Here is a 26952-nt window from a genome sequence, read left to right on the forward strand (position 1 = left end):
CACTTGGAGCAGTGTCTCTGCCCAAGAGCTCATGGTCCTGTCTGTGCAGGCACACAGGTCTAGGCGCAGGGCCATGCGGAAGGCCCTGAACCAGCTTCAGGGGACTTTCAAAAATCATCCCCTTGTAGCACACAAAATATGCCAATCCTGCACAAAAACAAACACCTGCTTGTTTCTAAGACTACCTCTTTCTAACGCATCCATGCCTGGAAGGCTAGGCCTTTCTTCTCTTCATCAGAAGGATACCTGATCACCAAAGAGAATTCCATTTCAGCTAACCCCCCAGCTGGGGCACAGGGGAACAACTCGGAGAAAGGAAAGCTATGCAGGGTCCGGAGCACTGAGCTCCGCTCCTCCCTGTCTCTCATTTACTTGTTCCAGACAGTTACAGGCTGCCGCGAGGCCACGTGCTGGTACTGCGTGGGAGGGGTACAGAGCAAGAGAGACGATGGAGAGGAGAGACACCGCCCCCCCGCCCCCACCGGGACACCGGCTCGCTGCCATCACCTGTTGGTAACTCTGCTGCTGAGGTATCGTCTGAGGAAGCAGCCGGGGCTGACTTGCAAACACATGGCCGTCCAGGTAGAGAGGTGGCAAGTGGTTGCCTGGAGACAGAATCCAAGGAGGCCTCTTTAGGGACCATGCTGTGTGTGGACACTCTCCCGGGAGAGGGCACAGGGCCCGCTCAGTCCCCCTGCTATGGCCCACGAGGAGAAGGCGCTCCAGCCCACCCGCCCCACTGAACCACCTGCCCACCGGCCACACTCAGGAAGGGCTTCACTATGACGGACGGCTGCCTTGGTCTCTCAGTCACTTTCCTCTTCATCTCCCTGTTATTGAGTCCACAGTGGAGGATCAGAAGGATCTATTGGAACTGCATCACTGAGACTCTGGCAGCTGGGAACTACAAGTCCCCACCCTCTCCCTTTGGGCACCAACACAATGACCAGGCTGGTGACAGTGAGAAGAGTCATGGCTGCCAGTAAGTGAGGGCTCCACTGATTCAAAGCACTTCCCAGGTACGACCTCCTCTCACTGGCATGGAAACTCATGAATGCCATCCTGACCCCCAACTTATTTTACAAAGCAGGGGACCGAGGCTTAGAGATGAGCTGCTCACAGGTGACCCTGCCCCCGCACGAGCCAGGTCCAACTCAGAGTCAGCCTCTGCTCGCTCCTCTCTCCGGGAGGGAGTGCCTGGCCCGGCCCGGGGCCTGCTTCCTAGAGCAGGGAAGTGGAGGCAAGGAGACAGGAAGTGCGTTATCTGCAGCACGAGGGAAGCTAAGATCACCCACTCGGAAAGAAACTCCACCTGGACAGACTACTAAGTCAAGACAGCGCTGGTGCTTAGGGCGGGCACCCCCCGTTTCTACCAAAGTGAATGGAGAAGGCTCAGGCTGAGATACCTGGAAGAGAAGCAGAAGGTGCCACAGAGGCCACAGGCATGGGCGGCATGGAAACCCCGCCGAAGGAGCTGTAGTTGACCCCACTGGAGGCTCCCACGGAGGACGGGGCCTGGAGGCCTGAGCCGGCGCCTCCTGGAGAGCTCTGCTCTGGCAGACTGGGCGAGTTTTCCCAGGCCTTGCGCGCAGACTCCATCTTTGGAAGCAAGGGCAGGAAAGGGAGGAGATGACTAGTGAGGCGGCGGCCTCGAGGGCGGGCAGGGGGGTGGGGTGCCGTGCCCTCCTCTGTGCACGCTGAGACCCTGCGTGGGCCTCGCCCAGCTCAGGACTGGCGCTACCTTCAGAGTGAGGTCAGCAGTAGGGAACGACATCTGAGAGAGGCCGATGGCTCTCTGGATGTGATGGTCACGCCGGAGGATGGGAATGCTCTGTGTTAACCCAGCCTGGAGAGGGAGAGGGAGAGAAAACCATGGGACGAACAGGCCCAGGGGACGCGAGACAACATGTCAAAAGGCTCCTTCAGATCTGGCTGTGTGCCCGTAAGACCCCCACCATGAAGCTGCCAGCAGCCAAGACCACAGTCTGTTTCTTCCAAAGCGCTGCCTTCACGGTTCCGGTTCCGACAGGAGTCCTGGGAGAGCCGCCCCCACCCACGCCCTCCAGAGCCCTCCCACAGGCAGGGAACCGAAAACCTATCTGCTGCCAGCACGCAGCCCCGAGATGTCTGGGTCCTGCCTCAGCCCCAAGACATTGAAAAAGAGGTCCCTGGTGACAAATGATCAGAAATGCAGCTGCCAGGCCCCCTCCTGCAGATGCAGTGCCCCATCAGCAGGTTACAGGGCCCCGAGACTCTCAGAGAAAAGAAGTGTGGTGAGCCCAGCATTCTCCAGCGTATGTGACCATGGAACTTGGGAGACTACAGCAGCGAAGAATGACCAAAACACTGGACCTTAGGAAACATGTTATCTCGTTCTAAGGGCACAAAGCTGGGGTGTGGAACCTTTGAGCAGCTAGTCTGAAGCCATGTGACTAGCTACAAACTGTGCCATGACCCCAGGCCAAGTGTGGGTTTGGCTCTCCAGCTCCAGCTCTCCCCCAGGCCCGCCTGTGCAAGGAGGAGAGCTGGAGGCGGAGCACACACTTACGTTACTGGCCAACGCCTCCTGAAGCTTCACAACCGGATTCCCTGCGGGACCGGAGGCAGAACCTGTAGGCAGGCTGAAATCGGAGTCCTGAAAAAGGACCAGAGTCCCCTGAGGTCATCCTAGCTCGCCTTTCGGCAGAGACACACATTCATGTGATCCACAGTCGCAGTGGCTCGGAAAACCCACTAAGCAGCACGCAGCATGTGAGCAACATGGCCAAGAGTTTCCCAGCGGAACACAGGAAGGGGCCATCCCGCTGCCCTCCCCCTGCTCCGGCCCACTGGTCGACCCGACAGAGACAACGCAGACCGCCGGCCCACGCAGCTGAGAACCCGGCCGGTGTCAGCAGGAAGTCTGGGCGGCAGTGCACTACCCCTCCTGACCACAGCCCCCTCTCCCTGCTCCCCTCTCCCTGCTCTTTCCAGGAGCCGGCCCTGTTTGAGCCCCTCCCTCCTCTCCAAGAGTGAAAAAAGGAAAAAAGGAGACGAATCAAAGCCTCACTTTCGGGCTGACTCCAAATTCGATGGGCGGCACTGGGAGCACAGAGTCCACATGAATCTCCACCCCGTTGACAGGTGGGACGCCGGCCCCGGGCAGCCGCTCGGCCACCTCCGAGCCCTTCCTGTTTTTCAGAGAACGCTCATTGCCGATGGGTCCCGGTCGGTGCTCCTTGCTCTGTCCCGAGCCTTGTTCTGAGTCCTTCATGGGAAAGCAGAGAAGCTGAGACACACAGGCTAGACGGCCCTGATCTGTAGCTTCTAAGCGCCCAGGAATTAGGGCAGAGACAGAAGACAGCGAGCCCCAGCTGTACGGGCTCTGGCCCTGAGAGCGGGACTTTGAGGTTACCTTTTGCTCAGACTGCTTCTGAGCCTGCTCCTTGTGGCTGTCAGCCTTGGGCTCCAGGCCAGGCCCGTTCATCTCCTCCGGCTTCAGAGTGCCATATGGCGAGCTGCGCTGCGAGGAGGTCGCGGACGACTCTCGAGACTCGGCGCTCAGGTCAACGCCACTGTCTCCCTGGCTGCTCTTAAAACCCTGCTGTGCAGCCACAAAACGGGTTAGAGCCCGGCCCCCAGACTCTAACACAGCCATCCAAGAAGAGAGACTGACCTCGGCAGACACATGGCTCCCTGACTGCTTGCCCTAGGCAGTCTCTTCCTGAGCTGGGGCTTGACCTGACAACTGAAGGCACACGGCCAGGGCACCCTGTCCAACCCTGTAGCCACACGACCCGCAGTGGGCCCTGGACCAATATACTTCCCGACTCATTTCCCTGCTGACCCAAACCAGACTGAGTAAAAGCTGTCACAAATTTGAATGGGAGCACCTCAATCACTCACCCTACACTGGGAGTTTCTCTGGTAATCCTCACACAGGCACCTCACATACATAGAAACCAAGACTGGCCTGACCAGGCAGTGGTGCAGTGGATAGAGCATCACACTGGGACACATAGGATCCAGGTTCAAAACCCCAAGGTTGCTGGCTTGAACGCGGCTCACCAGCTTGAGCGCAGGGATCAAAGACATGACCCCATGAATGCTGGCTTGAGCCCAAATGTCTCTGGCTTGAGCAAGGGGTCACTTGCTCTGCTGTACCCCCCCCCCAATCAGGGCAGATATGAGAAAGCAATCAATGAACAACTAAGAGATCTCAACAAAGAATTGATGCTTCTTATCTCTCTCCCTTTCTGTCTATCTGTCCCTGTCTGCCCCTTTCTCTGACTCTGTCATGTCACACACACAAAAAGACTGAATCTAACGACAAGCCAGGGCCTATGAAAATGGCCTCTGGTCCAGGCTCAACTCACGGCTGAATGGCTGAGAGAAAGCCCGGGCGAGCTACTGGGATGAATAAGGCCCAGGACAAGCTAGCCAACGTGGACGGTGAGCTCCCCCTGGGCACCCGAGCAGCACGTACTCACCTCGGCGGGGCCAGGCTCGGTGCCATTGAAGGCTGTAGAGGCTTTACTCCAGGAATCGCTGGTTGAGGTTTGAGCGGGGAGGGCTGACCGAGGGAGAAGACAGGACATCAGAGAGGAACACCCAGGCCACAAGGACAAGCCCAGGTGCAGCTCACACAAACCCAAGTCCCCTCACGGCCCCGCACCGGCACACTAGTGCACAGATCTGACATGCAGGAGCTGAGAGCCTTGCCCACCTTCCCAAGGGCCCCAGACCGACGTCACCTAGCGTGCTTCCTTTCTCATCACTTCCCGAGAAGCCAGTGTAGTAAACACACCAGCACCTCGCACTCACTGCTGCTGGAATTCTGTCACCACTGATCCTGTGGCAAAGCTTCCCTTCACTTAAACCAACTATTTCTACAAGCTGGGTGCTGCGACAAAGTCTCTGCAGGGTCCAAGCCCGTTAGTGGCTCACAGAGCACCCAGATTCCGACAGAAGCCACAGACCCTTGTATGTACACAAAACTTCATGTGAGATTTCAGGGTCCAGGGGTCCTGTGAAGCCATCCTGGACCCCTGGTCTGAGAACACCGCTCACGGAGGGAGAGCCTGACGCAGCCACCTCCTGCACCTCGTCCACTCTGCCCAGACTGCGGGCAGGTGCCTCTGCACACACACACGTAACAGCCATCACTCACACACGCTACCACATGATCCGACATCAGTATGTCATTAAAAGACGATTGCACTTTCAGTAGAGGCCGAGTACTTGACAGTGTTCTGCTGTACCACGCTGGAAGCGAGGTTTCACCAGGAACATGAGGACAGACCATGCAGTGAGACTACAAGCATCAAGGCCCAGGGCCCAGGATCCTGGGTGTCCGTCACTCCACTGAGCGCCTGGGCTGCAGCCTTTAACAATGTGCCGGAAGCGGTAGAGCGTCGGCCTAGCGTGCGGAGGACCCGGGTTCGATTCCCGGCCAGGGCACACAGGAGAAGCGCCCATTTGCTTCTCCACCCCTCCGCCGCGCTTTCCTCTCTGTCTCTCTCTTCCCCTCCCGCAGCCAAGGCTCCATTGGAGCAGAGATGGCCCGGGCGCTGGGGATGGCTCTGTGGCCTCTGCCGCAGGCGCTAGAGTGGCTCTGGTCGCAATATGGCGACGCCCAGGATGGGCAGAGCATCGCCCCCTGGTGGGCAGAGCGTCGCCCCTGGTGGGCGTGCCGGGTGGATCCCGGTCGGGCGCATGCGGGAGTCTGTCTGACTGTCTCTCCCCGTTTCCAGCTTCAGAAAAATGAAAAAAAAAAACAATGTGCCGGAGACGGATGATATCATAAGCTCCCTGGGAGGCACCATGTGCCCTACAGTTACACATCTCTGTACCCTGCAGGGCCCCGGCCAAAGCGGGCATTCAGGAATCTGCTTAATTAAGAGGGGTTTTGCCTGACCTGTGGTGATACAGTGGCATAAAGCACCGACCTGGAACACTGAGGTTCCCGGTTCGAGACCTTGGGCTTGCCTGGTCAAGGCACATATGGGAGTTGATGCTTCCTGCTCCTCCCCTTTCTCTTTCTCTCTCTCTCTCTCTCTCCTCTCTGAAAACTGAATAAATAAAATCTTTAAAAAAATATTTGTCCTATTTAAAAAATAAAAAAGAGGGTTTTGTATTTTAAGTTACCAGAAAAACAGCATTGAATATGCAATTTTAAAGAAAGTTCAGGGAAACAAATTTTCTTTTTCTTTTTTTTAATTTTTAAAAAATTTTCTTTAATTTATTTATTTTTATTTTTTTATTTATTCATTTTAGAGAGGAAAGGGAGAGAGAGGAGAGAGGGAGAGACAGAGAGAGAGAAGGGGGTAGGAGCTGGAAGCATCAACTCCCATATGTGCCTTGACCAGGCAAGCCCAGGGTTTTGAACCAGCGACCTCAACGCTTTATCCACTGTGCCACCACAGGTCGGGCGGGAAACAAATTTTCTAAAAAGCAAGGTCCTCCTTACTGTAGTCCCAGGTCTCCTAAGAGAGCGTTCAGGGGAGCTGACAGAGCCCCCCGCCAGGGCTGGGAAAGGGCACAGAGCTCCAAACTTCGGTTCCCTGCCTAGCAGTCCCTTGTTGCTCTTCTACAGCGTAATAAACAAGATTTAATGGTGCCAGTCAGCAAGGACACTGAAAACAGGTATGGTCCACCTGCGCTCGAGACTCTGAAAGCAGGCTATCCCAGAAGCCTGAGCCCAAACCCCAGGCTCACCTTGGCTGCCGCTCTCCCAGATCTCAGTGCCCAGGCTGCTGCCCGGCACACTCACGTCGCCCTGCTCCACACACAGGCTGTTCTGCTTTTTCGCAAACCGAGGAGGGATGCGTGAGGAAAGACCACGACCTTTGACAGGCACCTAAGGGCAAAAAACAGTGACGCAGGCCACCCTAGATGCCAGGCAGGCAGAATGACATACTTTCTCAGGGAAAGTCTCTGGGCACCCAAACCAGGAACGCTGGCCCCAGAGGTGCCGGAACACTCGCCTCTCAAGACCTAACCATGCGTGAACTTCCACGCCAACCAGAGACACCTGGAAAGGGCCAACAGCCCGTGGACTATGATCTGAACCCCGACGGCAGGACAAGTGTGCAGGGCCCCCCACCCCTCGAGACGGCCAAGGTGACGAGTCTCACCCCTCTGAGGCCAGGGCACAGTTGAAGGAGAATGGAACTAGCGGCTGAGGAAGGTCTGCACCCTGCTCTGCTCGGCTTCAGCTGGCCAAGTCCCCCCTCTGTGGACAGGGGTGAGGCCAGCAGCTGCCACAGGGCCACCAGAGGAGCAGCGCTGGGGAAAGTGCGGAAGGAGCACGCCTTCCCTCAGCCTGACGTCCTGGGCTGACCCCGGAACTCCTGTCCTGGCTCCGGCCCCCAGCGCCCGCTGCCCTCTACCCACTCCTCCTCCGAGGGCCCTCACCTGCACAGCTTGCTCCTTCTTCCTCCTCTCTTCCTCCAGCAGGCGGCGCTGCTTCTTGGTCAGGACTTCGATGAAGCCTTCACCCACCATGGAACCCACCTCAGTCTCCTCCCTGGGGCTGGGCCCGCAATTCTCAATGATGGAATCTGAACCAAGAGTTCATGAGGTGGGACAGTGTTCCAACACCAGAAGCCAGAACCACCCGGCCCTGCCGGCACCGGACATCTAAGGGCGGGCTCAGCTCAGCAGACTGGGCAGTACCTGGCCCACTACCTCCAAGGAGCTGCGCTGTGCTCAGCAGGCTCTCCAGAATCCTGCTTCTCACCACCCAACACACCATTAACGCAACCTGAAGAGGCCCAAGGGACACTATGGCTCAGGAAAGTCTTTGGAGACAGAGACACTTAAGCCACAGTCCTGCTCCTAAGCACCAGGTCACTCTGGACAAACCACTCAGCATCTCTGAGCCCCGGGTTCTCCCTTTTAAAACTAGGCACCACAGGGCAGTTTGGGGGGTTCGGCAAGCTGTGAGCAACACCAAGACGGGGTCGTATCTGTTCTGCTCACCAGAGTAGCCTTGGAATGGAGCCCGGGGCCGGCAGGAGGCTACAGTGTGCGGGAAAGGGAGACTCAGCAGCCCCCAGAGCGGGGCCCCGTCACCTGGCTCTCCTCCCACCAGAGATGTGAGGCAGCAGACTCACTTCCATAGTTCAGGTCAAACTGTTTCATGGTCTCTCCCTGCTCGCCCGCCCTCTGAGACGCCGATGTCACCTCCTTGTCCACCTTCTCACAGGCTTCGGGGACATCAGAAGTGGCATGGGCGGCCCGCTCCAGGGTGTAGTGGCCGCTCCCACTGCCGCAGCCCAGACCACCTGGCATGGCCTCCTCCGGGGACCTGTGAAGGAAGGAGGACCTTGTTAGCTTGGTTGCGACCACAGGCTAGGGAAGAAGAGGAAGGGAAGACCGCGTCAGCACCCAGCATGCCCACATCCCCCACTGTCTGTTCTGTAGAAGCTGCCCCCTGGTGGCTGTGTGTATGCAGGCCATGGGGAGGGCCGCCGCAGCCACACGGCTGGGCCCAGCTCTGGCCAGACCCCTGCCCAGCGCTCAGGACTCCTGTGCCTGCCCACCAGGAGCCACTCAGCAGGGTTCCACAAACGAGAGGAGGGGTTTCAAACAGCTGCCAGACGTTCTTCTGCTGAGTCAATGACCTGCAGGACGCCCAGGCCTTGTCCTACCACCGGCTCTCGGGGCAGAAGTCAGAAGCAAAGCCAGGCCTGGCATCTGAGTCCTGATTGACAAGGAAGCAGCGTGCCCTGGGCTCCTCCTGCAGCTAAGAGCCACAGCCTGGTTTCTGTGCCCCAAATGCCAAGGGGAGGGCGAGCACTGCCCCAGCCTGCTGAGGGGCCAGGCTGCAGCACAACGCCCTGCACTGTTGCCCTCCCCTGGCCCGCCAGCCTGTGGGGGGCACAGAGCTGACGCGGACCATTCATAGCAAAGCCTCTGACTCCGGGCCAGAGGTGCTCACCAGGCCTTGGGCAGTCACTCCCTATTGCTGCTGCCCGTCTGTTACCATGCTGCGGCGGGAGTCCCCAAAGGAGAGCCTAAGCCCCTTGCCGGGCAGCAGAGCCGCTCAGGAGGAGCCGCTGCCGGGCCAGGCAGCAGCCGTGCAGCAGAACTGTCTGGTGGCTTGCGTGGTGCTCACCAGGGGGACCCAAGAGGCACACGTGAAGGCTGAACCCTCAGGACAGGTGCTAGGACAGCCACTATAAGAGGACCACGGGGGTGGGGACTCAAGTTTTGGTTTTAGTTTTCAAGCCACAACAACAAAAGGCCACAGAGAAGCAGACAAGCGGTGCAAGGGCAAGTGGCAGAGACGCTCACACACGGGCCGGCGGGCGAGGGCCATCAGCGCCGGGGCAAACATGCATGAGGTGCTGCTCAACACTGGCTGAACACAACAGCAACAGAAAGGACCCGGGGTTTGGTTTTTGTTTTACCTTTTGGCTTTCAAAGGCGTCCCACTCTGTTGGCTGTCATAGCGGGGAGAAGTGTCACCACCACCTGGCCTAACAGACTTCTCCCCAAACCCCCCCGGCTCCAGCTTGCGGCTCTGTCTGTCAACCAGGGGCCTCTGGCTGGAGAAGCTCCTCTTGGCCAATTCCTTCTTCTCCGCCAGGCCGGCCCCGGGCAGGCCGCCATCCCCCTGGGGGCCAGGCTCGGGCCCATCTCGCCGCTCGCGCCTCTCACTGAAGTCGCTGCTCTCGGAGGCCGTCTCCCACTCTTCATTGGCGTGATCGGAGGAGTTCTGGTAGGAGAGCTCGGGGGACCTGCGGCCCGCAGCACCGCTCTTGTCCCCAGGACAGAGTTTGGACCTGGCCTGCCACTGGCCCGCCAGCAGAGGGGGCTCGTCCTCGGGCCCCCACAGGCCCGAGGCTTCCCGCTCCTGCCGCAGGCGCCGGAAGCGAGGGGGCTTATCCTGGCGTGGGGGGCGCCTCCTCCGGAAGGGCCGGTTCTCGGTGTTCTCGGGATCTGCCGCGTGCTCATCCGGGAGGAAGGCCCTCTTGTCCTCCAGGCGGCTGTCCTCGAAGCCCCTGGCACCAAACGAGTCCGAGGGTCTGTAGGCGTCTGGGGCGTAGTCTCTGTCTGCAGGTCGCCGGGCGCTGCAGGCGTCGGGGGAGCTGTGGTCCTGCCAGCTGGTACCAGGACTCTTGCTCTGCCAGTGGGCAGACTCTCTGGACACGAAGGTTCTCCGCCCATAGCCACAATGGGTCAGCCGGGGAGGGAGGGCTCGTCCGAAGGCCCGCGGGCCCCTGCTCTTTGCCTCCAGCCCGCTGTGTTCGTCGGAGTACGTCTTGTTAGACCGCCAGGAGTCTCTGAAGTCGCCCCTCTTTGAGGCGCCATCTGCCCTGTCCAGGAGTGAGCCCTCGTGGCCGCCCTCCGAGCCCCTCTGCCGCCGCCGCTTGGGAAGCTCTTCGTACTCGGAGCCCTCGCTGTGGGTCTCGCTGGCGATGCGGCGTCGGGGCCTGGCTCTGGGGAAGTCCTCGGGCGGACCAAACTCTCGCAGCCCCCGGGCACGGCAGCTCCTCTGGCTGTTGGTGTAGACGCCCCGCGCCCCGAGGACACCCCCTCCGCAGAGGCCTGGGCCGCTGCTGCCAGCAGGCCGACCTCGGAAAGTGAACTCGCGGAAGCCGCGGCCTCGGCTCCGGGCCTGCCCTCGGCCCCCGAAGGCCTGCTCCTCGTCAATGAAGATCCAGTTGTTCCTCTTCGTAGGGGGCGTATCGCTGGGCTCCCGTGAGGCTCTGGGCTCCCAGGCCCGGTCCGGCTTCTCGTCTTCTTCAGATTTGCTGGCTGAGCATCCCGAGCGGGTGCGGGCTGAGCCCTGGGCCTCCGAGGGGGAGGCGGAGGGGGAGGCGTTGGCCAGTGTGGGGTCTCTCTCCTGGTCCTCGTCCTCGTCGGTCTGGCGGCCTGGTGCCTCCTCCCTGGCCGGGCGAGCGCCCTCCTCCCCCGGCTCCTGCTTACTCCTCTCCAGCTCCTTCTCCTTGTCCTCCACCTTGAGCGCTTTTAGCACGGGCTTCTTGATGGGCCCCGATCTCCGGGTCCTGCTGGTTTGCTCCTGTTGCTGGCTGCTGGAACCCCGGGGCTCCGGTGCCCACTCGGGCTCCACGGACGGCTGTTTGTGGGGGCTCCCTTCCTTCTCCCAGGAGGAGACGTCAAAAGGCGGCTCCCCCCGGGCCCCTTCCTTCTCCACGCCGTTGGCTGTGTCAGTGGCCTTGGGCTGATGGGTAACGTCCCAACTGCTATACTCCGGCTTTTTCTCAGCAGAGGCCAAGTCGGGCTCCAGTGGGGAGCACCTGAGGTTTGGGGCATGGCCCCCAGGAGCACCTGCTTCCTGCACACTTTCTTGGGAGGGGAACAAAAGCTCCTGGCCTCTTCTTTGAGAAGAGACACAGCTGTCAAAGTCTGCTTGGGCCTTCTTGTCAAAAGCACACAAGTACTCCTCCACTCTCTCCTCAAGGAGATCACGCTGGGCGCTTACGCCCCCTGACCTTCCGGGGGAGGCCGAATAAGAGCTTTCATTCCTGAAAAGGAACCAGAAAAATCAGTCAACGTGATTGGAGCCTGGTTCCTGCTTTCCATGCTGAACACAGAGCTTAGTTTTAAAAAGAAAAAAATGTGAAAAAAGAAAAAAAAAAAACATAAGCACCAACATTTCCTCTATGTTTAGACAGGTGTCAGAGTGGCTGAGCCACGTCTGGTCGGTGGCCCCTGGCATCCAGCGGGTGAAGAAGGCCATGGCTGCTGGTGGGTGCAGCGTGCCACCTGGAGACAGACAGCTGGGGAGTCCTCCGCTTCGTGCAACAAGCTGGAGCCTGGGAGTCCGCGAAGTCTGGGCGCTCTGGCTTCACCTCACAGGAAGGAGCCATGCCCCACACGCTCATGCCCACCTGCCAGCCCCGAGTCCCGCTCCCTTGCCCCACTCCTGGTTCCGCGACTGGCCTTTGACCCATGGCTTCTCCTGGGCCTCGGTCCCACCATCAGATAAACACCCCTCACACAACAGCCTTCAAGCCATCCTCGTCACTTCCCTCTCCAGAGGGCACTGCAGCCCCTTCACAGACACCGCACCCCCTGGGCAGTGTCTCCCGGGGGTGCCTCTTCCCAGAGCCCCTCAGAGAAGTCTTCCTGCGGGTGTGGTCAGTAGGACCAAGTTTGTCTCACCTGACGTGCATGTCCATGGCCAGAGTGTCGTTGGATTTCGGGTGGGGAAGTGAATAGCTCTTGCTCTGCAATGCCATGTAGCCCTCGGGACTCCACACTGGGGCTGGGTCAATGGCAGTCACTTTTCTTTCTTGCAGCGGGGGGACACGGCTCGAATCCTCAGAGCGACAGCCAGCCCCACTGAGGGACTCCTGGGGCACCACCGGCTTCATCAGTCCTAGAGGAGAGAACTGGTCTCTGTCATCCCAATCCCAAAGCCACGCTGTGTTACCCTGTCACATGCACACGGCGCTTCCTGCTTAGCATCCCTGGGACCTGAATCCTTTCTGACCACAGGACCTTTGAAGCCACAGCATGCCATGTGAGGTGCTGAGAGGCCTGCAGTGTAGCCTGTTTCCAGGTGAAGGCCCCTGCGGCGAGGGTACATAACACTGGCACAGGGACACCGGCAACACCAACTATAGCTCCTGTGGCAGCAGAAGGCCAGCGAAGGCAGCCTGCCAGCAGCGAGCCTCTAAGTGGCACCAAGAGCCATGCAGAACCTGGGCAAGGGCACTGACCAAGAGACTCTGGTTATAGTTCTGTCACTGCTAACCCTAAGATAAACAGCAGCGTTTACGTTTCCTACAAGAATGCGGAACGTGATGCACAAATGACAAACTGGTAACTGGTTCGTCGAGTTTAGGATAAAGAGGGCACCTCAGACCCACAGATACAAACTAGCTGGGAAACTGCACCCCCTCTGCGGCCTCTCCACCCAGTTGCCAAATAAGGGGGTTAGGTGAGTGCAGATGATATTAAAGGTCTCACTGGGCCGCAGTCTGTGGAGGGAAAAAAAGATCTGATTGTTCACATTGTTTTCTTCACAAAGCTTATGAGTAGCCAAAAGTTTTGCTGTGCTCTTCTTTTACGTGGTCCTGCTGTAGGCCAGTGGCTCTCACATTCACTTTGCTGTGGAACGCTCTGTTCAAATGCTATTGGTACATGACTCCACTAGGGAGTCAGACTGAGTCAAGTGGTGGCTGGTACTCTTTATGGAACCCTAAAATTATATATCATGACCAAGAGTTGATTGAGACAGGCTAAACTGCTCAAGACTGGACACTGACTCACTTTTGGCAATACAGCAGAGCTTTATTACTTGAAAATGCCATCCAGCCAAAAACTCTTTTTCCCACAAAAACGCTGGACAGAATATATCAAACCTGTCGCTTGCAAAGTCGTGTATCCCCTATAACACAGGACCCCTGCCGGGGGGGTGAAACCATGGGCACATGTCTGAGCTATGAGCTGGTACTTCCCGGAGGGGAACAGGGAAAGTTGTCTGTCAGTCTTTGTAACCTCTGGGCTCTAACACTCTCAGCACAGGGACGAGGCTGTTCTGGACAAGGCAGAGCCGCAGCCGAGCTGCTCCCCAAAACAAAGACTCTCAAAGGGCTATGTCTCCAGTCAAAAGGCAGATTAGAAAACCACACGCTCGCCTGACAAGGCGGTGGTGCAGTGAGTGGATAGAGTGAAGACCTGGGACCCTGAGGTCCCAGGTTTGAAACCCCAAGGTCGCCAGCTTGAGTGAAGGCCCATCTGGCTTGAGCGCAGACTCACAGACATGACCCCATGGTTGCTGGCTTAAAGCCCAAGGACGCTGGCTGAGCTGGAGCCCCCCAGTCAAGGCACATATGAGAAAGCAATCAATGAACAATTACAAAATGATGCTTCTCATCTCTCTCCCTTTCTGCTTGTCCCTATCTAAAAAACAAAACCAACCAACCAAACAAACAAAAAAAACCCCCCACCGCTGTTGGCTCTGGCAGGATAGCTCCATGGTACAGTGTCATCCCTGCAAGTATATGTCCTGATCAGGGCACACAGAAGAAGTGACCTTCTGCTTCGCCACCCCTGCCCCTCCCTACATCCTCTCCCACAGCCACTGTTTGAGCAAGTTGGCCCCAGGCACTGAAGATGGCTCCATAAAGCCTCTGCCTCAGGTGCTAAAAAGAGCTCAGTTGTAAGCATCAGCCCCAGATAGGGGTTGCTGGGAGAATCCCGGTGTGGGGGCATGCAGGAGTCTGTTTCATTATCTCCCCTCCTTTCACTTAAAAATAAATAAATAAAAAGAAATCTCAAAGTGACTTTGAAAAATGGCATTAATTAGGCAAACCTTGAAGAAGACTAACCGAGGGAAAAAAAACAGAGACGACACAAAGCACATTAAGAATGGTAAAAAGGGATAATGACATAGAAGAGATTAAATTAATTTATAACATATGATCTTAGGACTTTTTCCAATAATTGCTGTGACAGGTACTAGTATCATACCCGCACTTGGCAAACAAGGAAGTTAAAACTCAGACTGGTGTCGAGGTCAGAGTGAAACCTAGGGGTCTGACTCCTGGGCACCACCGTCACAACGCCCTGTCCGGGGCTCTCCAGGAACTTACCCGAGGGGTGCAGGGCTGAGGGGTAGAAGTCCACCGGGGTCCGTGTGGGCGTGATCCGTGGGTCCATGTAGGAAGGCATCATCATCCACCTGGGGTCGAAGCCCAGCATCTGGGGGTGGTGCGCGTAGAAAGTGCGCTGCGGGTGGGACGGGGGCGGGTACACCTGCGGCCAGTGCTGCATCTTGTACAGCTGCTCCTGTGCAGGGAGAGGCCAGTAAGGCGGAGGCCCCGCCCTGCGCACACGCCCTCTTCCAGCCGGGGGCACAGGAAGCCCACCCAGAAGAGGAGACCAAGAGATGAGAGGGATGAGCAGCTGCCCACAGGGGAGTCCCCGTGTGTTACTTCCTTCAGGCTGCGGTCCCTCCCAAAACTGGATGCATAGTTGTGCCACTGTCACAGCAGGAGCCTCGTGATCCTCTAATACAGGCAGACTGGGTTCTCACTCACTAGATCACACACTCCCCTGGAGCACAGCTGACCAGCACAACCCTGTCTACAACACATGGGATGGTCATCATCCTTTTCCTCCTCTCTCCATTGTCCCCACTCAACTACAGGGACCTTTTACACACACACACACACACACACACACACCCCTCTGCTCGTGTCCACCCGTGCTTCACTTCCAGAGCTCTCCACAGGGTCATGTCAGCGACAGGGTCCTACGAGACTGCCCCGCTCCTAGCTTCACCTCACACACTGGCCTGGCTTTCTGCTCCACACGACCGCCTACCACTTAAGGCCTTGGAACACTCTGGGCTCCCACGTCCTCCACCCCCAAACCCGCTGTCACTGTCCTTCTTTAGGTTTCAGATTAAAAAGCACCTCCTCTGGGAAGCCTGTTGCCACTCCCTTGGAGACCAGGTCCCCCCTATTCTTACAGCCTGTACTTCTTCGTAGTGCCAACAGGCCGTTTTTTTCTATTGCTGCTTTGGCTCACTGCATCACAAGGGACTACACCGAGTTCGTGGTGGTATTCCCTGCACCCTACCAGAAGCATCATAGAACATTCAACATCAAGGGCCTGGAGAGGGCTCAGTGCAGACCCTGCTCCATTCCAGCAGAGACCTCTGGGGCTGCCTCCCAGGTGCAGAATCAGCCTAGGAGAACCAACGGGCCCACCCCTTCTAATCTGCAAACAAGGCTGCCTACTGGCCGGTAGCCTGGCTAGATACCCTGGACAGCTCCACCCACGCAGGCGCCTAGCGCTCAGCATTCAATAACTAGAGCACCCCCAGCTGCACTGGAGACTGTGGGCCTCTCCCCACAGAGACTCATGTTTAGATCCCAGGTCCCTAAAGAACCTGACCTCAAAGTCTGTCAGACTCGCGCCTCCAGACCCTCTATTCTAAAGGAAAGACCTGCCCATCATTGTCCCCCCAGAAAAACTGCCTAGAACAACTGTTACTGCTGTGATTGGCTCAAGCGACTCTATAGAGATCTGCCCAGTCAGTCCTTCTCCCCCCGCCAGGAGTAACTGTTGGGGACCGAAAGATAAACAGGGTATTTTTATAATCTGGATATCTTGGGGACAGAGGTGCCGGGCCTAACCCCCCACCTCACCTGCCCGGTTAACAAAGAGCTACACCTGATTCTCGCTTGTCCCACCCATGTTCTCCGGAAGAGGCTGGAAGCTAGTTTCTTACTGGTGTAAAGTTGGATTTGAATGGTATGGTGGGGGTTGTCTTTGAGTTGTCTTGGAAACAATTAAATTGCTAATGGACCACATTTTTTTTCCCCTGAATAAAAACGGATGCACTTCTGGGGGCCGCCATTGCATTGGCTTAGGAGCAGTAGACTGTTCGCCATGCGGTCCTCCTGAACCCATCTTGATGTATATATCTTTAATTTTCTATCTATTTATTTAATTCCATACCTTTTCCCATTTGAGGACCCCGTAATAGACTTGTCGTAGCTGGACTGTACAAGTAACTGCCGTGTCACCCACCCTGAACGCTGAAACGCGTGCGAGTAGCTCTCAGAGCGGGGGACCCTCTGGGCTCCTGGAATACTTCCTAGGAGTCCAAGCAAAAGAGAACCTGGGGGGCAGGTACTAAAGAAAACCAAAGAAGATTCTAGGAAGAGGCTCAAGACTCAATTTGTTTCCACAGGGTACACATATTTTGAAACACTTTTTATTAATGTAATAATCTACTGCACACCTTGCTGCTGGCCTAAGTAATGTCTACGTATCATCTCAGTTTCCCACCAAAATGCACTGCTCATCAGTAATAACTCTGTTCATTTATTACTCCCATAAAACACTCCTATAGCCTGACCAGGCTGGGGCGCAGTGGATAGAGCATTGGACTGGGATGTAGAGGACCCAGATTTGAGACCCTGCATGTCACCAGCTTGAGTGCAGGCTCATCTGGTTTGAGCAAGGCTCACCAGCTTGAGCCCAAGGTCACTGGCTTGAGCAAGGGGTTGGCCCTGGCCGGTTGGCTCAGCGGTAGAGCGTCGGCCTGGCGTGTGGGGGACCCGGGTTCGATTCCCGGCCAGGGCACATAGGAGGAGTGCCCATCTGCTTCTCCACCCCTCCCCCCTCCTTCCTCTCTGTCTCTCTCTTCCCCTCCCACAGCCAAGGCTCCATTGGAGCAAAGATGGCGCAGGCGCTGGGGATGGCTCCTTGGCCTCTGCCCCAGGCGCTAGAGTGGCTCTGGTCGTGGCAGAGCGACGCCCAGGAGGGGCAGAGCATCGCCCCCTGGTGGGCGTGCCGGGTGGATCCCGGTCACGCGCATGCGGGAGTCTAACTGTCTCTCCCTGTTTCCAGCTTCAGAAAAATACAAAAAAAAGGGGGGGGGGGTCACTCAGTCTGCTGTAGCCCCGCCCCCTCCCCCATCAAGGCACCTATGAGAAAGTAATCAGTGAACAACTAAGGTGCTGCTACGAAGACTCGATGCTTCTCATCTCTCTCCCTGTCTGTCTGTCCCTCTCTCTGTCTCTGTCTCTGTCACACACACACACACACACCATGCTCCTATAAAACTGCCAATGAGTGATTCCAGCTGGACAAGATGACCAGGCTTATAAGGGACTGGGTATGATTATAACCATTACCCACATGATCGTGTTCAAGGCAAAAGATAAGTCCCTTCCAAGGTTTATGAAACACCAATAAAAATGATACTGACAAATCAGTTACAGGTGTCCGAAATCCCTCACAGCCACACTGATCAGCAGGTACTCCCTCTTCCTGGTTGACACTGACCTGCCCAAGGCCATACACAACTGGATAAGCTGCACCGTTAGGACTGGATTCACAGCTCTCTGGTTCAACACCTACAAACCCGTGTCTTTCGGTCCATAGAGTGGCCAGTGTACTGTGCTCATGAAAAAAACATTCTGCAGCTAACGATACCAAGTCTCAGGCACACAGCACACGCCCTTACTAATTTTAGACAAGGTTACTGAACTACTAATAGGAGACATCACTTGGAGAAATGATGGTCAGAGCTGATCCACCACAGCCCTAAGCTTTGAGGTGCAGCTCCTGACATCCCTGATGTGAGTAGGACAGATGTGAGTGGACTATGGTTTGTTGTTATGGAAGGGGGCATGGGGCACGGGGCACAGGGAATGGGAGAGAGGACAACACTCAGCAGTCAGCTCCATTCTCTAGGACCATCTCAATGTCTTCCTATTTACCTGCTGCTGCTGCTGGCGCTGGAATCTGGGAGGAAGTGACTTCTGGTACTTGCTGAACTCCTGCGCAGGGGACCCAGCCTCCCTGGCCCCCTCCTCACCGCTGCCACTCTGAGCCACAGCTGCAGGGGCTATGGGGGCTTCTTCTGAAAACGTGTTGGAGGCTTCCTGGGCAAAGAACTCGGGGGAGCCTAGAGAGCAAATAGAGAATGGCCAGTGAGCTCGAACCCCGGCTAACGCTCCACAGGCCTGGGCTCACGGGCCCCCACATCAACGTTGCTTTAGAGAAAATGAAGGGTCCAGAGATCAGGTGAAGCGCCTGAGGTCACAGCATCAGCGGTGGAGCCTGGACCTGGGTGCAGGTGAGAGGTTCCATTAAAAAGGACCCCAGGAAACCAGATAGCAGCCAGAAGCTCGATGACAGCCCACACATCCACCATCCCAACGGCATGACTCAACACAACCAAAGGCTGTGACGGCAAGTCAGCCTCTCTGCCCGTTTCTTCACCTGAAAAAGGACAGCAGCTGTGCCTACCTCATGGGGCTCCTGAAAATTAAATGATAATCTAGGCAATGTACTTAAAACAGCAGGTGAGATGCAATATATGCTCCACACAACTTCCCACCACTCTTCTCTCTCAAGTTCCCTTCTTCCCTGCCCCCGCCCACTGCGCATGCTTCTTCCCCGGAGTCGTTGACACTCACACTCTTCATTCTATGGCAGAGGGGCCCGCTGCAGAGCCTCACAGGGGAACCCCGCAGAGGGCAGTGGGCGCAGGGGAGCTGTAGGCTCAGCCCGAGTCACAAGAGCCTCAAGCCCATCCTGGGGACCAGTATCCACTGACCATACTCACACCAAAGCAACCTGCTTCCTGGACCCCTGCCGTCCCGCCTCAGGGCCAAGGCCTGGCACAGGGTTGCTCAGACTTCAGTGAAAGGAAACGAACAGGACAGCGGTTCGTCCCTTTGAGTTTCCCAGCCCAAAAGGGCATTAATGGCTACCAGACCAGCAGTAAGACCCCTTCTGAGAGGCTTTCGGGCCCTTCTCTCCTATAAAAGAGTGGTTTCTATTGATTTTTGAAAGTCACAAAGAACATAGAATGATCATGCTCTTTAAAACTGCTGCAAGGGACACTCTCCCCCCCACAGCGCCACCCAGGTTCTCACGCAGGCACAGGATCCATTCCCTTTAGAACAGACACCAGGAAATGTACTCAACACATGGGAGAGCTTTTCTCAACGTCATGTGGGAGGGTCCTGTGCCTCTATTAAGTCCTGCAGCGCCTGCATCTTTGCTGAAGCAGTCAGAGTAATGGTAACAGTGATAACGACAACATTGGTAATATTACGTGTGTGATTTCTATATTCAGAAGCCTGTGCAAGGTGCTTCATGCACATCGTCTCATGGGGCCCCAGCACGCCGGGAGGGACACGCAGTTGTCACCCCATCTCATAGAGAAGGATATAAGCCCCAGAGTGAGGCGTGGAGCCAGCTAGTGTTAGCAGCTGAAACAGGACGTGAATCCAGGCATTCACCTAGGCTGTACTCTTAAACGACGAAGCTTCCCAATGCCCTCTAGCTGTAATCACTGGCTGTGCTAGGCAGAAAGCCAGGGAGATGCAAACAAAAGCCAGTGAACCCAGCTGCCCGGGTTTCCAATTCCTGGGAGGAGGTCCTCCCGCTCACCTTTGCGGACAGCAGGGCCATTCTCCTGTGGCGGCACCTTCTCGGTGCCTGGAGACCGGGGCACCTCCTTCTCCACCTGCTTCTGGGCCTCACTGGCCTTCTGCGCCTGCTTACACTTCTGGTCCAACTGTTTGAGTTTGGCGGCACAGGCAGCCAGCCTCTCCTCCCGGGCTCGGCGCTCCTCCTCCTCCCGGCGCTTCCGGGCCCGCTCCACGGCCTCGGACATCTCGGACTGGATGAACTTCTGCCGTGGCGGTGGCTTGTCCTCTTTGTCCTCAACAGACTGTTGCTGGAACACACTGCCCACTGAGGACTTCTGTGAAGAGAAGTAAGCCTCTGATGGAACCAGGAGACAGGGCAACTACCAATACGGGGTCCGTCTTCCTTCTCAGGACCCTGAGCACCTCTGAGAGGCCGCAGTAGTGCACGAGGCGGACTTGAGTTTTATTCCTCCTCTACCCTTGACTATATGGAACCGTACCTTAGCTTCTCATTTGCAAACCGGGATAACACAGAAAGCCCTTGGGATTATGAAGATACCCTGAACCATTTGCAAAGCACCCGGCATGGGGACTGACACAGAGGAGACAGTACATGAACGCTCGCACCGCTCCTGCTGGGCACTCAAGATTAGGCCTCCTGTAGCTAGTACACAGAGGCTGAAAAGCACACACTCACCGTTTCTCAGACAGAAGCTGCCCTGCTCCTCCTGTGAAAGTATGTAAAACCTCTGCTATAGGAGCCATGAAAAACTGAAACTCATAGCGATCCTTTATACAGAAACAAAATGTATCTCTAAGAACATCTCCTGTGGGTAGTCCATCCACCTGAGTCTCTAGCCTCTCAATGGTGGCAGTACTGGACAACACCCAGGGGCCAAAGATGAAGCGCGAAAGCCTCACTGCAGGGAGGGTTTCTCACTGGTGTGCGGGAGGGAAGCACGTGCAGGACGCGTGACAGCCCCGATGAGCCAGCCACGGACTTCCATGAGCTCTATCAGAAATGGACAGCTTCCTGTGCTGAGTGGTAATCAAACAGATTTGCAGAACGGTCAAGTCATCAAACACACACACACACAAAATACAAAACAAAAAAGAAACAAAAAATACCCCACACAGCCCTGGCCGAATAGCTTAGCTGGTTAAAGCACCGTCCCAAAGTGCAGAGGTTGCTGGTTCAATCCCCAGTCAAGGGCACATACAGGAACAGATGGATGTTCCTGTGTCTTTCTTCCCCTCTTCCTCTCTTGCTAAAATCAATAAACTTTTTATTTAAAAATTAGCCCGACCAGCAGTAGCGCACTGTATAGAGCACTGGACTGGGATGCAGAGGACCCAGGTTTGAAACCCTGAGGTCACTGACTTGAGCACGAGCTCATCTGGCTTGAGTGTGGGCTCACCAGCTTGAGTGTGGGATCGTAGACATAACCCTATGGTCACAGGCTTGAGCTCAAAGGTCGTCGGCTTGAGCAAGGGGTCAATCACTCTGCTGTAACCCCACCCACTGGTTAAGGCACATACGGAAGGGTAATCAATGAACAACCAAGATGCCACAATGAAGAATTGATGTTTCTTATCTCTCTCCCTTCCTGCCCATCTGTCCCTGTCTGTAGCTCTGTCTCTCTTGCTAAAAATAAATAATAAATAAAGTATCATCTTTACCATCCCCAGTTACGCCCCTCCTAAACAATTCTGTCCTAAGTCATGAGGTGAGGCATCTGGTGCTCTGGAGTCATGGTGGCTCGGAGCAGGGGTCAGAGCCCAGGCAGGGTGAGGAGGGTGTCCATGTGCAGGAGGAAATTCTTAAGAGACAGCCCAGCAGGGAAATTCAGGGCATCCACATGAGGCTCTGACATCTGAGTGGGTGAGAAGGGCATCTGTGTGAGGGCAAGGGTGGGGGCAGAAGTGGGGGACCAGTCACATAGAAGAGGGCCGACTGAACAGGTGTAAATACTAGGGACAACTAGAATGAATTCTGTGGAACTGAAGCTATCACTGTGACTTAAGAGTTTTCTATGCAGATAAATACAAAAATAATAAAGATACAAATGTGTGTGTGCACCACACTGAGAGGGCCCGGGAACAGTGATGCCAACAGCAGTGAGCACTCCTTCATGCTCACACATCAGTTTCAAGACAGTAAGGACCGCCTCCAGTCCAAGGCAGCATGAGGAGAGAGGAGCTCAGACAGCAAGGGACTGCACACGAAGAGACGAGCCATGTGCAAAGGGCCCCGGCACCGGCGTGAAGAGGATCCCAGCAGCCCAGCCAAAGACAAACTGAGCTTCAAAATGAGAGAAACTGACTCTAACTCATTGATACAAATAAACTCTCAATTTGATAAGAAATAGGATATTCCTAGTCTCAAAGTACTCCTCCACAAAACTCCTATCGATTACAAATGCAGAAGAGAGCCTGACCTGTGGTGGCGCAGTGGATAAAGCGTCAACCTGGAAACACTGAGGTTGCCGGTTCAAAACCCTGCGCTTGCCTGGTCAAGGCACATATGGGAGTTGATGCTTCCTGATCCTCCCCCCTTCTCTCTCTCTCTCCCCTCTCTATAATGAATAAATAAAATCTTAAAAAAAAACAAAAAACAAAAACAAAAACAAATGAACCCCACAGTGTGAAACCGAGCAGACACCACCTGAACCAAAAACTCAAAGTGAAGGCTGTCGGAGCCGGACAGGGTGGAGTCGCGGTCACCTGGTAGGGTGCAATGAAGACAGTGTCATGTCTGGGAGATTCTAGCCAAAAAAGGAAATCTTGAATCTAATCACAAGGAAGGACCAGACAAATCCAATTTGAGGTGCATACCACAAAGTAACAAAGTAACTGAAGTAACTATTAATCTTCAAAAACGTCAGTCGTGAAAGTTAAGGAAGGGCTGTCTTCCAATGACGGGACAACAGAGACAGGGCAATGAAGGCAGGATGTGGTTTGGAACTGGAGTCCTTTGTGTAGACGACATTAATGGGACAGCAGGTAAAAGTTGGCAGTAATGATGTAGCAATGCTATTTTCCTGGTTGTGCCTGTGGCCACCTAGGAGGAATGTCATTCCTTGGTAAATGTTATACACCGCAGTACTCTGGTGGTCGTGCCTAACCAGGTGGGCAACGTCTTCAAACGTCTCAGAGGAAGTGCTCTTTGTATTGTCCTTACTCCCACCTTATTTGTCTAAGTATGTCCCTGTTTCAAAATTTCAAAAGAAACTTTTGAAACTAAAGAAAGAGAAAAATGTCCATGCAGGACTTTCAGAAACCCAGCCACTTAACTCAGGAACAGGACAGCCAACAAGATGCCCCACTGTGGCCTTTTACTCAGAACCCTGGTCAGTGCATGTGAAGAGGGTGTGTGTTTGTGTGTTGCAGCTAATCCGGGATGCAGAGCCCCTCCGGTGCCCACAGTACCTGGTAGTCAGGGCCTGACGTCCAGCTGTGAGGCTTCCTGGAAGGTGGCTGGGGCTCTGGCATCTTCCGGACGATCCGAGTCATACCCACTGCTTCGCCCCACTCCTTCCCCTCCTCCTGAGTACGCTTGCCATCGGCACTGTCCGCAGAGCTCATGGACAGCTGCCGCTGCCTTCTCGGGTCCCAGCTGTTCCTAGGACAAACCGCACTGAGTGTTAGCTCCCCCGCCAGCCCAACACTGATGTTACTAGTCAGAGACCCCTAACCACCTGTCACTCCATCACTTCCTTCATCAGAACAGACCTAACTCCCCACCCCAGTATGGGTGACAGAACATGCCCAGAACACCAAATTCAGCACCAACATTTACCAAATCACTCTTAAACACAAAGCCCCAGGAGGGATGTTGCACACCCACTACTTCATCTACCGGGGCCGAGGAGAGCCTTACTGCCTCCACTGGAAAGAGCTGTACAGTCTTGGAGAGGCTGGGCAGCTGTCCTCCCAGGGAGGGCTAACAGCTCTGTGTCTTCAGAAGACAGCAAGGCGCACTGTGAAGGGGAAGAGGGTGAGATCAAAGGAAGGAGGCGCCCTGGCTGACCTCCGCACAACCCGGGAGAGGAAGGGTGCTGGCCTGGGCCCCAGGCACCAGGAACGGAAACAAGGGAGTCAAGGTTTCAGGAGTCATCACGGGGGGGGGAAACAAGATGTCACAGGGGACTGGGAGCTTGTTGCAGGAGTCTCTGGGGGTTGGGCATCATCAACAGCTCAGAGAATATTTTTTAAAAAGCAGGTACCCTCAATTTGAAGTGTCCTTGGTCATAGCCAGTCGCAAAGCTGGGTCCAGAACCCATGGCTAACTCTTTTAGTTGAACAGTTAAGTAACATCCACTGAAAAAGGCGAGAAACAGAGTGGCCTACTGCTCCAATAAATCTGTGACAATTTATGTCTTTGCCTTTGATTTAAGTTCTTGGTCATGTTTCCTTCTGAGCTTAGTGTTCCAAGAACTGACCCACAGATACTTCCCAGTGCATCCAAAACTGGCTAAAAACCAAACAGCATGAGAATAAATGCCAGGGGCCTCAGTGAATTACTGGTGCACCAGCAAGGGCGCGGTGAGTGACCAGCACCAGCCTCCTCCCAAAGAGGGGCACCGTCTGCGGGAGCTTCGAACTGAGAGATGAAACAACGCGGAGGAAGACATGCAGACTCAACTACACAACAGTCAATCAGTGACAATGGAAGAAAGAAAGATTAAAGCATTAACATCTAAACAATATAAAATATCTCATTTTTTGAGGAAAGCATAAGGTGCCTAACAGGTAATATACAAAGAAAATAGGAAAGAAAATGCTATATAAAGGAAAATGCTTGTATTTGCTGGTACCACCCCCCCAAAAGGCAAATTAAAGCAACCAAAAGTACTATTTTAAAAGGGCTACACTAGTGGTATCATGATAAAAACAAGAGGGGCCTAAATACAATATATTTTCCAAAGAGCACTGAGTAAAATTAGTCCAATAAAGTGATCCAAAAAAGGAGAGAAAAGATTAAAGGGGTCTAAAATGTTAAGGAAACCTGGCACACCCTGCTCGCAGCTTCCCCCACCCCAAGACTCCCCAAAGGCGTTTGCACACATGTCCCAGGCTGTGCGTGACCCTGGAAGAAATAAGGTGCGCTCTGGTGGTTTCCCAAACTTGCTTGGCCACAGAAGGCTTCTAGGGCATGACACCCATAATTAATCTGTAGAGCGTGTGGTCTACACCACACACTTGGGAAATACAGAAACAGGGTTATAATCACTGGGCTCAGCCTGCGGTGCCTGGACGCAAACCCTGGTTCCATCCTCAGTAGCTAACTCCTCCGTCTGCAAAGTGCAACAGCATCTGCCCTGTGAGGCTGCTGCACACTAGGACACGCACATGGCGCGGTGACCGACCAGCAGCAGTGCTGTGACCGCCACACAGCAGTGCCGGTCAGCAGAGGGCTGTGCTGGAGCATGCCCCAAGCAGGGGCAGAGAGCCTTACCACTGTGGCCTGCCATCCTTCATTACGTCTTCCTCCTCTTCGTCGTCGCTGAACTTCAACTTCTCAGAATAGTCCACTTCCTCATGGAGGCCTACAGCAGTAGGTGGGCCAGGAAGAAACAGAAAAACTGAGAATTTCAACTCTAAGAGTGACAGTGGTCAGGCATTCTGCCGGCCCAACTGAGGGGCCAGGCAGACCATCCAGCTGTCACCACCAGAACAATGCATAGATGCCTAGAGCAACAAATCCATTTCTCTCTCAAAAAAAAAAAAAAAAAAAAAAAAAAAAAGCCTGACCAGGCAGTGGCACGGTGAATAGAATGTCAGCCTGCGATGCTGAGGATCCAGGTTTGAACCTTGAGGTTGCCAGTTTAAGCGTGGGATCATAGACTTGACCCCATGGTTGCTGGCTTGAAGCCTAAGGTCGCTGGCTTGAGCAAGGGGTCACTCGCTCTATTGTAGCCCCCTGGTCAAAGCACATAAGAAAGCAATCAACAAACAACTAAGGTGCCACAACTATGACTTAATGCTTCTCATCTTTCTCCCTTCCTGTCTCTAAAAAAATAAAAAAGAAAGAACAAGAAAACTTACATGACCTGAATTTAAGACTTACTATAAAGCTACAGTGTAGTATTGGAATAAAGATGAATAAACAGATCAGTGGAACAAACGAGTCCAGAAATAGACCCACGCTTCCAAGGTCAACTGGTTTTTGGCAAAAGTGCCAAAGCAATACAGTCAGGCCAGGAGGAAAAGAGGGCAGAGGGAAAGGGGATGACAGGATGGGATAAACCTGCAGGGAAGGGGGAGGGGAGGGCGCTGTGGGGAGGGGGACAAAGGAGATGTTGAGGGGAATACGGAGGAGGGGAAATGCATTTGGGCAACACTAGAATCTATGTAAACACAATAAATTAAAATCAATTACTTTGGTACATATATACTATGGAATACTACTCAGCCATAAGAAATGATGACATCGGATCATTTACAACAACATGGATGGATCTTGATAACATTATACTGAGTGAAATAAGTAAATCAGAAAAAACTAAGAACTATATGATTCCATATATAGGTGGGACATAAAATGAGACTCAGACCCTGGCCGGTTGGCTCAGTGGTAGAGCGTCGGCCTGGCGTGCGGAAGTCCCGGGTTCGATTCCTGGCCAGGGCACACAGGAGAGGCGCCCATCTGCTTCTCCACCCCTCCCCCTCTCCTTCCTCTCTGTCTCTCTCTTCCCCTCCCGCAGCCGAGGCTCCATTGGAGCAAAGATGGCCTGGGTGCTGGGGATGGCTCCTTGGCCTCTGCCTCAGGCGCTAAAGTGGCTCTGGTCGCGACAGAGCGATGCCCCGGAGGGGCAGAGCATCGCCCCCTGGTGGGCGTGCCAGGTGGATCCCAGTTGGGCGCATGCGGGAGTCTGTCTGGCTGTCTATCCCCATTTCCAGCTTCAGAAAAATACAAAAAAAAAAAAAAAAGAGAGAGAGAGAGACTCAGAGACATGGACAAGAGTGTGGTGGTTACGGGGTAGGGGGGAGGACAGGGAGGAAGTTGGGGGAGGGGAGGGGCACAAAGAAAACCAGGTATAAGGTGATGGAAGACAATTGGACTTTGGGTGATGGGAATGCA

The 26952-nt window shown here is 54.9% G+C and overlaps 1 protein-coding gene and 1 non-coding gene across 7 annotated transcripts in view; both read right to left on the reverse strand.

Annotated features, from left to right (window-relative positions):
• The window catches only part of PRRC2B (proline rich coiled-coil 2B), a 103011-nt gene that overhangs the window by 11213 nt on the left and 64846 nt on the right, over positions 1-26952 (reverse strand). For 3 of the 6 annotated variants that reach the window (XM_066255905.1, XM_066255907.1, XM_066255904.1), the window contains exons 10-26: positions 25327-25417; positions 23298-23490; positions 19888-20203; positions 18204-18391; positions 14556-14751; positions 12118-12334; positions 9396-11477; positions 8097-8290; positions 7396-7541; positions 6697-6838; positions 4470-4552; positions 3395-3583; positions 3050-3247; positions 2549-2635; positions 1742-1846; positions 1407-1599; positions 508-605 (exon numbers count right to left, since the gene is read on the reverse strand). In XM_066255905.1, coding sequence (XP_066112002.1) covers positions 508-605; positions 1407-1599; positions 1742-1846; positions 2549-2635; positions 3050-3247; positions 3395-3583; positions 4470-4552; positions 6697-6838; positions 7396-7541; positions 8097-8290; positions 9396-11477; positions 12118-12334; positions 14556-14751; positions 18204-18391; positions 19888-20203; positions 23298-23490; positions 25327-25417 — 4718 coding nt within the window. The remainder of the gene's footprint in view (positions 1-507; positions 606-1406; positions 1600-1741; positions 1847-2548; positions 2636-3049; positions 3248-3394; positions 3584-4469; positions 4553-6696; positions 6839-7395; positions 7542-8096; positions 8291-9395; positions 11478-12117; positions 12335-14555; positions 14752-18203; positions 18392-19887; positions 20204-23297; positions 23491-25326; positions 25418-26952) is intronic. The other 3 variants (XM_066255908.1, XM_066255906.1, XM_066255909.1) reach the window with 2 other exon arrangements.
• On the reverse strand, positions 803-888 carry LOC136327423 (small nucleolar RNA SNORD62). Its single transcript, XR_010729643.1, has one exon. It is a non-coding gene; the product is annotated as a small nucleolar RNA SNORD62 (small nucleolar RNA).

The sequence above is a fragment of the Saccopteryx bilineata genome, chromosome 2 (assembly GCF_036850765.1).
Source record: "Saccopteryx bilineata isolate mSacBil1 chromosome 2, mSacBil1_pri_phased_curated, whole genome shotgun sequence".
In the NCBI taxonomy this organism is placed as follows: Eukaryota; Metazoa; Chordata; class Mammalia; order Chiroptera; family Emballonuridae; genus Saccopteryx; species Saccopteryx bilineata.